The sequence below is a fragment of the Clupea harengus genome, chromosome 3 (assembly GCF_900700415.2).
Source record: "Clupea harengus chromosome 3, Ch_v2.0.2, whole genome shotgun sequence".
Classification (NCBI taxonomy): domain Eukaryota; kingdom Metazoa; phylum Chordata; class Actinopteri; order Clupeiformes; family Clupeidae; genus Clupea; species Clupea harengus.
Window position 1 is genome coordinate 19,500,771 of NC_045154.1, and position 11,857 is coordinate 19,512,627.

At 45.1% G+C, this 11,857-nt stretch overlaps 2 protein-coding genes across 2 annotated transcripts; one reads left to right on the top strand and one right to left on the bottom strand.

The window, feature by feature from the left end:
- The first annotated feature begins 127 nt into the window (after window positions 1–127).
- exosc6 (exosome component 6) lies at window positions 128–1,103 on the top strand. The gene has a single exon (XM_012818832.3). The coding sequence runs from the start codon at window positions 200–202 to the stop codon at window positions 1,025–1,027; it is 828 nt and encodes a 275-aa protein (XP_012674286.2). The 5' UTR covers window positions 128–199; the 3' UTR covers window positions 1,028–1,103.
- On the bottom strand, window positions 1,097–11,053 carry tgm2l (transglutaminase 2, like). The gene is made up of 13 exons (XM_012818668.3): window positions 10,877–11,053; window positions 9,631–9,807; window positions 8,862–9,092; window positions 8,041–8,159; window positions 6,787–6,915; window positions 5,659–5,836; window positions 5,127–5,268; window positions 4,753–4,856; window positions 4,078–4,320; window positions 3,366–3,632; window positions 2,912–3,072; window positions 2,589–2,725; window positions 1,097–1,631 (listed from the first exon to the last, which is right to left on the bottom strand). The coding sequence occupies exons 1-13, from the start codon at window positions 10,887–10,889 to the stop codon at window positions 1,469–1,471; spliced, it is 2,064 nt and encodes a 687-aa protein (XP_012674122.2). The 5' UTR covers window positions 10,890–11,053; the 3' UTR covers window positions 1,097–1,468.
- Window positions 11,054–11,857: the final 804 nt, after the last annotated feature.

An 11,857-nucleotide genomic window follows, 5' to 3' on the forward strand; every position in this document is an offset into this window, starting at 1 on the left:
AAAAAAAGCATTTGGTGGTGCAGGTGGCAGCAGGTGAGGGATAGAAATAGCATGAGAGGATGTGTGTGTTGTCCTCCAACCAGCAGGTGGCGATAAGGCTTTGAGTTATAATATTCCAGTCAGTCTGTTTGTGCCTGCAGAAAACTTCCGTGGCGGAACTTATTCTTCTGAGGGACCACGCGGACCATAGTGAACAAAAATGCCAGTGGATCGTAGGCGAATTCGGGGCCCTGATGAATCCCAATCTCCTTATCATTTCATTTCTAAGGAGTCTCAGAAATGCCTCGCTTCTGGGGATCGTCGTTCAGATGACAGCCAGCGCGGCCCCTTGGACATACGGCCGATTTTTGCGCGGTGTGGACTGAACAGTCAAGCTAAAGGCTCTGCTTACATTGAGGCAGGCAATACCAAAATAATCTGCTCTGTGTACGGGCCCCGGGAGACTGAGCGCAAAGATGAAACTGACATGAAATCAGGACGTCTCGTAGCTGACATGCGGTTTGCCCCCTTCGCCTGCCACAAGAGAGGGGCATGGGTTCAGGGTAACGAGGAGAAGGATCTTTCTCTGGGCTTACTTGAGAGTCTTCGGCCGGGAGTCTGCTTGCACAAGTATCCCCGCTCTCAGATTGACGTTTGCGTCATGGTTCTAGAGAGTGACGGCCCGGCGCTGTCCCACGCGGTCACTTGTGCATCCCTGGCCCTCGCTGATGCGGGGATCGAGATGTACGACATGGTGTTGGGATGCACCGTCCGACACACCGGAACGACGCAGCTACTCGACCCCACTTTCTCAGAGGTTCAGGACGACCAGGATGGCGTTTTCGTGGAGAACCAGGGAAGTGTGACCCTTTCTCTGATGCCCAATATGAATCAAGTGTCAGGTTTGCAGTCGGACGGTGTTATGGAACAAGAGTCCCTGAAGGCAGCTGTTCAGGCGTGTATTGAGGGCTGCTACAAACTGTACCCTGTCATTCAACATACCCTGCTGAAGACAGTGCGAAAAAATGCACCTCCTTCAGAGAACTGAGATTTTGATAAGCCATTTTTAAAGGCCATGCCCTTGTAGTTGTATTATTTGCAATAAACACGTATTCAATTGTGTAGACATATTGCTTTATTTGCAGACTTAAGCAGAGAGGGTGCGAGAATGCACTGATAATTATGCTGTTGTACTACAAGGTAACTGATTACAGTACATGCGATTCATAACTAACTTCACAAATTATGTTACACTTATGTTTCAGGAGTACACAAATTTAGTGCAAATATTACAATGACCTAAACCTTTGTAAAAACAAAAGCTTGAAATCTATTTTAAAAGGCACTTTTTCAGAAATGCTGGTACACATATTTATGGGAAGCTTCAGTATTCCACTGCTGTACACATGGAATAGTTTCTACTGTTTATTCTGTTAAAAAAAAAAAAAAAACACAATTTATCTGAGTTGATAATCCTGGGTTTGTTATTTTACGTCCGGTTCCATTTCTTGCGCCGGACAATCACAGTGGCCTCCCCCTTGACATCCCTCAGTCTGTCTGAGTCGAAGTCTACTAACAGTTTTCTCAGGCCTGGGCGGTTTGGCTTGAATGAGAACTTGACCGTCACCTCTTCACCTGGTCCAACATTTGTCCTGTGTGGGAGAAAGAGACCCTTATGGAACAGCAAGATTGGTAGAGTTCCTTTAGGCATGAATTATGACCAGCCTATTTGTGCATCACAGCAGGGTGTGACTACAACCTGACATATTTCTACATAGAGACATCTAGTGTTCACAACAAATTATTTTGGTTCTTCTCGACATGCCGGGTTCCGAGACTTATTTTCTTTTCTGTCTCTGTGGAAGTACACTTCCAATGACGCACAAGCATAGACCTTCTAGTCCATCTCCTCACAGTTCTACAATTTTATTTATTTTATTTGCACATTCCATTTCACATATTTCACACCAATGTTTCCTTCCTGCAGAAACAGCCTTACAACCTCCCAAGGCTGTCTGACTTGAAGAGGCATTTGTCCTGTATTTAGGCAGAGATCATATGTTTACCCAAGGGTCTGGCGAGGGGACCACCCCTGTGGTAATGTTTGGCCTCAGAGTGTCTAGAAGGGCAGTGTGTTGTAGAAGAAATTGCCCTTGGACTGAGATGAGGGGCTTATGTCTGTTTGTTTTTACGTGTTTTGGAGTGGGGGGGTGGCGGGGTATATTCTGTTCGCTCAAGTGAAGCATTGCAGTCCAACAATGTGGCTGAAACTGCATGTCCTGCCAAGGTATCTTGGCCTGAGGCTGTTACTGACGATCCTCACCATACCAGAAATGGAAAACTTCAAATCTAGAGGTTTTATTCAACCCATTCACTAAGGTGGTTGATGTGTCCATTAATTCTATTACCAGATTAGAAAGTCACATGGAGTTTATTACCACAAACTACTAGGGAAGAACGCTCCAAAATATTTCAGGATATAACTGCATGTCTAACATGTGTTTAACATGTTATTACTGCCTAGTTTGACTAAAATCCAATTCCTGATGTCCACGTTGTTAAAATGTTAATAACAAATGTATGTCGTGACACACAAGGCTTGTACTTACGGAGCAGGAACCTCCGTTGCTGCTGTGAGGCCTGCACCTTCCACCGTAAACACTCCGTCTTTCAGCGTGACGGGCAGTGGGTTTGTGAAGGTGATGTGGGCAGTCACCTTCCGAGTGACTACAGCATCTCCTACAACCTGAAGGGAAAACACAAGCCAGCTTTTTATTGTCTGAGCAATAACAGGGTAAGTAAAGGATACGTTTTAGCCAACTTCATCTTTACTTATAAGATTTTTTCCTTCAGTAACACATGAATTCCTAAAGGTACATCTACACCTCTAACTATATACTTGTGCTCATATGTCAGCCTGGTTCCTGGTTACCTTAATGAGCAACTTTGGCATCCGCAATGGGATATTGACTTCCTCTAGGATCACTTCATCCTGATCATTTGACTTGACGAAGGCAGTCACCCTGATCATGTGATGCTCAGACACACAATGTCCGTAGTGGTCATAGCGAAGGCGTAGAACTTCCTTGTGAGCTGAAATACCCAGACGAAAGCTGATTAGTAATCACAATTCAGAGAATTGACAATCACAATTTTAAAGACTTGGAAACATGAAAATATGTCACTGCTTTCATAAATGAGGCTACTAGGATTACATACATTACTTATCTCTGCAATACTTCAAACAGTAAATCATCTAGGTAAGTATCGAGTTGGTTGACTTAGAAAGTACTTTCTGAAGTATTTTAACGTTATTTAAGCATTAGAAGTGGAAGTATTAGCGATGTATGAGGAGACTGTCTTGGGCAAGCAAGGCTCTGACTCACCCTTCTGGGCAGGCACAGTGAGGCGGGAAGTCTTCTTCTGGCACTCGCCCCTGTGCAGGCTGTTATAGGTCACGGCAGTGGACATGACCGTGAGGTGGGCGCGTGTGTCCTCGCTGCCAGCGTTGTGCACCTCCACGATCACGTCAAAGTCTGTCCCGTGGATCGCCTGCGCATGCTTGATGGACAGCTCCAGCTGGCCCTGAACTCCGTTCTGTTGGGAAACCCGCCGCCCGGCCTTCTCGAAAACCTCACGCTCCTTCTCTGAACCTGAAACAACAGGGCAGGATTTTGAGTTTGACTATATCCCAAGGCTCAGTACAGTATTTATAGCCTTGAGTTGCCGATATAAAACAAATATAATTAAAAAAAATCAGGGTTATAAATGTGTTGGTTTGCTGAAGTAAAATAATGCATGATTTTTTACAATGATTCGAGATGAGGTTAATAAACACATTGATTGTAACTTTCATAATCAAGGCTAATTCTGTATTTTGTGCATATCTCTGCACATGTGTGATTCCATGGATGAGAAACTGAAAACTGGATGTTGAAGATCAGTCTCACCTATCTGTCTAATAGTTTTGCACAAAATTACAAATTATTTTCGTGAAGCCAAGGAGGTTTTATCCTTGTACAATTTTGATGTGCGAGTTTAAATGTATTAAACTGTCTTTATTAAACGTTATAAGATTGTCTCTATTGACTGGATCACCTTCTGGGTATTTGTAGTGTGCGGTGACGTCCTCCCGTGTGTCTCCATAGACGCTCTTGGTGCTGATGTTTCGGCCAACTGTCTTCTTGTTGACCGAGGCTTGTAAGCGCTGACCATCGGGGAGAAGGACCCAAAATGCCAGGTCAGCGTTCACCTCGGCAAAGATGAACGGCGCATCGTACTTCACCCCGACCTCCCCCTCGCGTATTGCTCGCACAGGACAAGGCCCACAGCAGTACACACCTAAGAGGGACCAAGACCATGGTTATTCACTCTCTCTCTCTCTGTCTTGAACTCAAGGTCATATATATATATATACTATATATCAATATATATACTGTATATACTGTATATAGTTTTACCTTATACAGTATATCCATGGTCTATATTCACAATATCAATGTTGATAATAGGTTGATAAAAGGTTGATAATAATGGAATTTGTATACAGCATGCAGATCAAATATACAGATACACAGAGAGATATAATTAGATGAATCCTACCATCAATGTATACAGTGTGTAGGTCAAATATGCAGATACTTATACACAGCGAGATATAGTTCGATGAATCCTACCATCAATTTATACAGTGTGTAGGTCAAATATACAGGTACTTATAATATACAGACAGGGATACTTATACACAGAGAGATAAAATAAGATGAATCCCACCATCACTTCTCTCCTGGGGGGTAGGATCAAGAGCCTGCCATCCATCGTATCCTTCTGGAAGGTCCTCTCTAGCCATCCAGGACTCTACCCAGCAGTGGTAGTTCCTGTGCACAGGGGAAGAGAGAGATACGCTTATAGTGACCAAAGCACAGAGAGTCTCACTGAGAGAGAAGTCTCAGGGGACAACCATGGGCGAATATGGCTTAAATGATGACACAGCAAGTATCATGGAGCTAGACATAAATTACAGAGGTGAGAGAGGTTGGATGGGTGTGTGGGAAGGTCTTGAGGCAATTTTATTGTTTTGGCGCTATATAAATAAAATGTAATTTCATTTAATTGAAGGTGGGAGGTCGTGATCTTGTGGGCCTCACCAGATCATGTCCTTTCTCCCGTTAGTGGAGACGCTCTCCATGTTCTCGTCGAGCAGGTAGTCTATCATGAGGTTCCCATCTGTGTCATGGGCAGAGGAGTAGTTTGTGATGCAGCGGGTGGGGATGCCCAGACATCGCAGAACTGCAGGGTGGAGATCAGAAAACCAATGAGAACACAACATTCTGCCATGTGTCGAAGTGACAAAGTGAAAATAGTGTTTTTGGTTCATGTGTGATTGACATACACAAGGCAAACAGTATGAAATAATATGAATTCCCAGGGTCTGCACACATACAGATTCAGGGTAAATTGGTCGAAGAACCAAGTGTGTGGGCTAACCATCTGTACAGGCTGAATTTACACAAATGACTGTTTGCAACTTCAGTCTACTAAGAATCAACCAGCGCATAGACTGTCAGAAATGACACCATCACACTGAAAGCTAAATTATTCCCCACCATATTTTTTACATGAAGCAGGGGGACTCAATACAGCGATACGGTACTGAATGTGATGCCAATGATTCGTCACCTGTGCAGGCCACTCCAGCGAACACCCAGCACTGTCCGTAGCGCACTCTCTGTGCGCCTCCTTCGCTCCAGCGTCTGAGGATGGGCACGCTGCCCGTCCAGCGGGTGGGCGGCACGCCGTCAGAGTAGTCCCCCGTCCAGTTTCCCGTCAGCACCCCGCGGTCATCATTGGAATTCACCTAACGGGAGACAATAACAAACGAGTGTTGATTTGTTTGCTTTTGTTTGTTTGTTTTGTTTGTTAAAACTTCATCATATCATGTCCATGTAGGAAGGAAGAGGACGTTTCCAAAGATGCAATCTTGTACACTATTATTTATCATGGCAAATGAACAACGCCCACTAATCACAAAGCCTTACCCAAATAAAGCATGCGTGTGTGTGTGTGTGTTTGTGTGTGTGTTTGTGTGTGTGTTTGTGTGTGTGTCTTTGTGTGTGTGTGTGTGTGTGTGTGTGTGTGTGTGTACATGCATGCGTGTTTGTGTGTTTGGGTGTGTGTTAGCTTGGGAAGTTGCAGTGAGGTCAGTATACCTGACATCTGCTTCCCTCAGTCTGCCCAGTTTCTTTCTAAGAGCTGGCAGACTCTGACCAGCTCGGCATTGATTTGTAGTGTTAAGTTTCGTTAGTTGTGCAGTTTAATCGATGATGGTATCCAAAACAAACTGTGACGGGAACCCAAAGAAGCAGTCCAAAAGCTGGCACAGTTTACAGAGACACGCAGAGTTGCCAAACTACAGAAAGAGGAGACGAGCTCCAGCGCAGTCCGAGTATCCAACAGCCAGAGTGCAGGCCAACTTTTTTAAGACGTGTACCATTTCATTGGCCATAACTAAGTGATGTCATCAGAGTTTCAGCAACAATTTGTGGTCTGTCCCTAATCATGTGGCCACAGACTACCAACTCAACCACACACTTTCTTACAACTCACAAATAGGCCAGGGCATACATTTAAGTCCGCCGGCGTTTTAATAGTCGAGGAAAAAACTCCCAAGCATGAACACATATTTTTGACTAAAACAAATCCATGTGCAATATCCAATATTCTTCAAACCCTCATCATCGTTGAAAGCAGCAGAGGCCAGGGTAGTCAGAGGTTCATATTGCTGTCTGTATGGAATGGGAGACTTACCATGGCAGTGATGGTTCGGCTGACGTAAACAGGACTGGTTCTGTTGAGGGTGTCCATCTCTGGGTTTTTGAGGGCAGTGGGGGAGTTGTCCAGTATTTCAAAGCAGATGTCCACGATGTCCTTTTCAAACTGTGAGATGATGGAGAGGCTGTTTGTGTCTGTGGTTTTTACATGCGTGTCAAGTATGAGAGTGCCAGTTCACATTACACTGATCAAACAGTTAATCAAAAAACTGTCAGCATTTCAACACTCCTCCATAAATATTCTGCTATCTCTGCAGCTTCAGGCAATAATAAAAATAGTTTTAAACATTGTTCTTGTAGTTATTATAGTTATCTGATTTGTTCTTGTAGTTACAGTAGTTATCTGATCTGATATCCTGTGTTTTCACTAGATGGTGGCATTTCCCCAGAGGCAAACAATCTAGCAGGACTGAAGACTCTTAATTAATCGCCACTTTCTCTTCATCTTCTCCCTCTCCCTCACATTCATTATCTTTCTAACAATCACTTATCTCTCCCTTTCCCTCACCACTTTCCATTCATCCTCTTCCTTCTCTCTCTCTCTCTCTCTCTCTCTCTCTCTCTCTCTCTTATTCCCTTTCTCTGTCCCCTTGTGCCTATTTGGCATGCTTTGGTAAGGGAAGAATAGGCTCTTGTTTGTGCGGGCTGCCATTCTCACACACCCCAAACAGAAATGCCTTACATCCATCAAAGAGGTTACTAGGGCTGGCTGGCTCACGGCGGCTGCCCTGCCACCTAGATGTCACAATTCACACGGGCCACCACCGGCCTGGCAGCACTGACAGAAAAGTGCTGACCGCCTGCCCGTCTCCCAGCTTCCACCTCTGTGCCAAATCAGCCCACAGATCTTGTCACCCCCATTTAATCCCTCCAGTCTACAGTGGTGTTTTCTTGGGCCAACACAAAGGCCTGGTGTGATATCCAGGTCCAAAGGCTAAGTTCAGCTCATATGTGGTTTTATCAAAAGAAAGTCACCAGGTTATTACAGGGGGACTCCAAGAACTCCTAGGAAGGCAGTGGTAGGGTAAAATCACCTGAAACGTTGACATTTTGAGCCACATTACCCTGCAATTCACCTCCCAGCATCAATCTTCAATGTTAACTGCACTTTACCTAACCTGACCACTAGTTCCATGGGTAAATAACGTGTTACCTGTCCTGAGTTTCACCTGTCCTCTGTTCTCTGTGATACCTGTCCTTTAAGTTACCTGCTGTGCCGAGCGTTACCCACCTGTCCAAAGTTCCATGGCAACGAGGTGATGTCGTCCCAGGCGCCCTGGTACAGGAGGCCGTTCTCATTCAGGATGTACTCCTGCAGCAGCTCCTCGTCTGGCACATGCACCGCGTCGGCTGCAGGACAAAACCACACAGATGTAATCCCTCGTTTCAGTACACGAGCACACAGTTGCGCTTGTCAGATGGCATAACTGCATTGGCTGCATACTAACTACACAGAGGATTTCCAGAATCCCATACAAGAGCAGAATTAGTGGTCCAGAGCGTTATGATGGAAAGAGTAATCGAGGAGACAGGAGTAATAATATAGTCAGGGGTAAGAATGGGATGACAAAGACGGACGTGTGTTTTCAAGGAAAAACAAAAATCCAGTTTCATCCAGATTGTGTGTGTGGATACTCGTGAATGCTCTACAAAACAAATGCATAAGGATTATTGTGTGTTTGTGTTTGCATTTGTACATTTATTTTATCTTCCTCTATGAACGCAAACCTCTGAACTCCAGGGCCAGTTATCAAAAGAGAAGTTCAGTGAGAGATGTGATACAATGCAAGTTACATATGACTGTGTGTGTGTGTGTGTGTGTGTGTGTGTGTGTGTGTGTGTGTGTGTGTGTGTGTGTCTGTGTGTGTGTGTGAGTATGTGTGTGTGTGTGTGTGTGTGCGTGCCAGGTGTGTGTGTGTGTGTGCGTGTCTGTGTGTGTGTGTGTGTGTGTGTGTGTGCGTGTATGTGTGTGTGTGTGTGTGTGTGTGTGTGTGTGTGCGTGCCGGGTGTGTCTGTGTGTGTGCGTGTCTGTGTGTGTGTGTGTGTGCGCACCTTTGCACCAGGGATTGAAGAGCAGGTGGAAGCTCTCGGGCGCGGTCTCCTCCAGGATGTGGCCCTCGGGGGACAGCAGGAGCACGGCCAGGTTGTAGGGCCCCACGGGTGCGTCCGCTGGACTGTGCAGCGTCACGAGCAGCTCGCCCTGGGCAGCCTGCTGGCTGAACCACCACTGACCCCCACCCCTCTGGTACTCAGATACTTTCACTGTCACCTCGCCCTGCTTACCTGCACACACACACACACACACACACACACACACACACACAAACAATAAATACACACAATACATACAGTTAGACAATGAGAGAAAAGAAGAAAGTGAGAGAAATGAAAAGAGAAAGAATAAAAGAACTGTCACTTACCGGTAGGTAGGTTTTCAGTGATGACATTTGAAATGTAATACTTACTCACTGCTGCCTTATCTGAACTTCAAACTATGAGGAAGTTTTCTGTTTAGTGAAAGTTCAGTTCCGCTGAGTTCATTTCCTGAACTACAAATTTCATTGCAAACTTTCTGAAAGGCTCCATTGAGCAATCTGGTGCTAATTACTGCGCAGCCTTTTCACACTCGAGCACAAATGCATGTCTTTGCATCGCTTTGCCCTGCCTTGCTGCCTACTGCATCTCAAACGCCATCACTCAAAGCACAGCTTATATGTATGACACCAAGCCCCTTCTGCCTCGGCTGCATTTGAAACTCAAGTTAAATCAGACTTAGATCTCATCATCAGACTCATGGGGGGGCTGGGCGTGGTCGACTCACCCACTCGGAGGACGATGGTGAGCTGGTAATCGGGGGCCTGGGTGGGTTCCCCGGAACACTGCAGGGCGATGGAGAAGGGCTGGCCCCTGCGCACCAGCAGACGGTCCACATCTATCTCTCCTGTGCGGTGAGCGTGGTTGTTCACTTGGCTGCAGAGGTCCACACCTGTGAATACACCTGTGCAACACACAACACATGGACATCAGCCCCAGGTGACATGCGCATATGAGAGGGTTGATCAAACAACCCCTTCCTGTCCAGTAGAACAAAACTAAAATATGGTTTTATGACACGTTCTCAAGGTTTTCTCCTCAACTGGTTATTTGCTTGTATTGCGCTGTACTTGTAAATCGCTTTGCTTTGAATGGAAGCTTCTGTCAAATGAATAAATGTAACTGTAAATGGAATTTAAATGTGCTTGACAGAGATTGTGTGTGAGTAAACATGAACATGGTCTTGTACTTCATAAAGGTTAGGTGGATCTCAGACAGGTCAGACTGCTGAAGTGCTGTAAGCACCCTATTATCACACAGTCAAGAGCCCTCATCCATATTTTTAGAGATGTGGGCTATTTAAAATCCTAGATTAGGCACACAGCATGAACTTATGTTTAGCTGCATAGTGATGTAGAAGTATTTATTTAAGTGTAAAACAATGTTTTCCCTTTTCAAATTTAAACCATTTTTAGGTGACAATTTTATACTCCTACACTCCACACGAATGAAAGCTAATGCTAATACTGAACGGTCTCTCTGGGTTAAAAACATCTCCCAATTACTCCTGGGAATTACACAGTGAAAGGGAGTCTGGCATTGTCTATGGTCTTTATGTAATCTCCAGGCAACGGTAATTGTGGTCCTGTGGAATGGGAGGGTAGACTGGCACAGAGCTCCGTGGGCCGGATGCCAGGGCATATGTCTGAGTACAGTACTGAGTACATTTGAATGACCCGTTCAAGAAAAAAGACGAGCGCAATCACATATATTTGTGACTAATACTAATACTGTATACAGCATATGCAATATCTAAGGCTCTGGTGTTAATGCCTGAAGTCTAAGGCACTGATGTTAAAGTCATCTTTGCAGTTCTCGAGTATGAAAACAGTATTGTGGTATGCAGTTGGAGATATATTACAGGAGATATATTGAGTTCCACAGATCCCTGGCACTTCATAGAGTTCATCACACTGATATGATAAACAGCGCCTCCGTTTAATGCAATGTCCATTGGAGAAGTAGCTACTTACCATGGTCAGCCATTGTTATTGCTCTGTATGTGACAGCGACAAGCGATCACTGGGTCCTCTGTGGGTTCTGCTTCTGTGTAAAAGTGTCCTTAAAAGAGTATGGATTCGCCCTCAGATGCCCTGTTGGGGAAGTTCTTTCACGTTTCTACCTCTTGTCTGCATCAGGACCTTGTATTTATAGAACCCAGGAACAGCCCCCTCCCATCTCTTCTCACTCTCACTCTCTCTCTCTCTTTCTCTATCTCTCTGTCCCTCCCTCCCTCCCTCACACACAGACATACACACATACATACCCACGCGTGAAGGTGCTTCATCTCCGTCAATATTTTACTTCAGTGAGAAAAAAAGTATTTACTATGGAGTGAGTCAACAGGCATTCAGGAGGAACTACCGTCTGCTGCTCTCTCTCTCTCTCTCTTTCTTTCTCTCTCTCTTTCCCTCATCTTGCTCTCTCTCTCTCTCTCTGTCTACCTATCTCTCTTTCACTCTCTCCTCCCCCTCTCTTTCATCCTAGTTCTGACACGCTGCGCTTTGACAGACAGGGTGGGCGCTGGAAGGCACTGGGTCTTCTATGCAATCCACTATGCACTATTCCAGTAAAGGTTGTTGCATCACCAGTTTTTTCCTTTCCCTTTCCCTTTTCTTTCCAGGGCATCTCTGAGCTGACCTCTTTTTTTCTCTCGCCCCTTCCCCTTTCCAAAAAAGCACAAGCCAAGAAGAGAATTGCTCATCGTGTCCAGAGTCCAGACACACAGGACATCATACGAGTACGGAGGAAATACCCTCTGACTCTCCACGTTTACAAATTCAGCTGAATTTGAGTCAGGGGCACGGACTGGACTCCCTCTCGTTTTACCTGACTCCTTCCCAACCGTGGCAAATAGCCAACCTTTCGTTTTAAACTAGTTAAACAGTTCTTCCAGCATGTGGGTCCAGTTTAAATCATGACATCATATGTTTTTACAAAATGTTATTTCTATC

Coding starts and splice junctions, on each gene's coding strand:
- exosc6 (XM_012818832.3), top strand. CDS start 200: ATGCCAGTGGATCGTAGGCGAATTCGGGGCCCTGATGAATCCCAATCT.
- tgm2l (XM_012818668.3), bottom strand. Junction 9,093..9,630: donor CACCATCGTCCTCCGAGTGG/GTGAGTCGACCA, acceptor GTGTGTGTGCAG/GTAAGCAGGGCGAGGTGACA. Junction 5,269..5,658: donor CGCTGGAGTGGCCTGCACAG/GTGACGAATCAT, acceptor TCCACCCTGCAG/TTCTGCGATGTCTGGGCATC.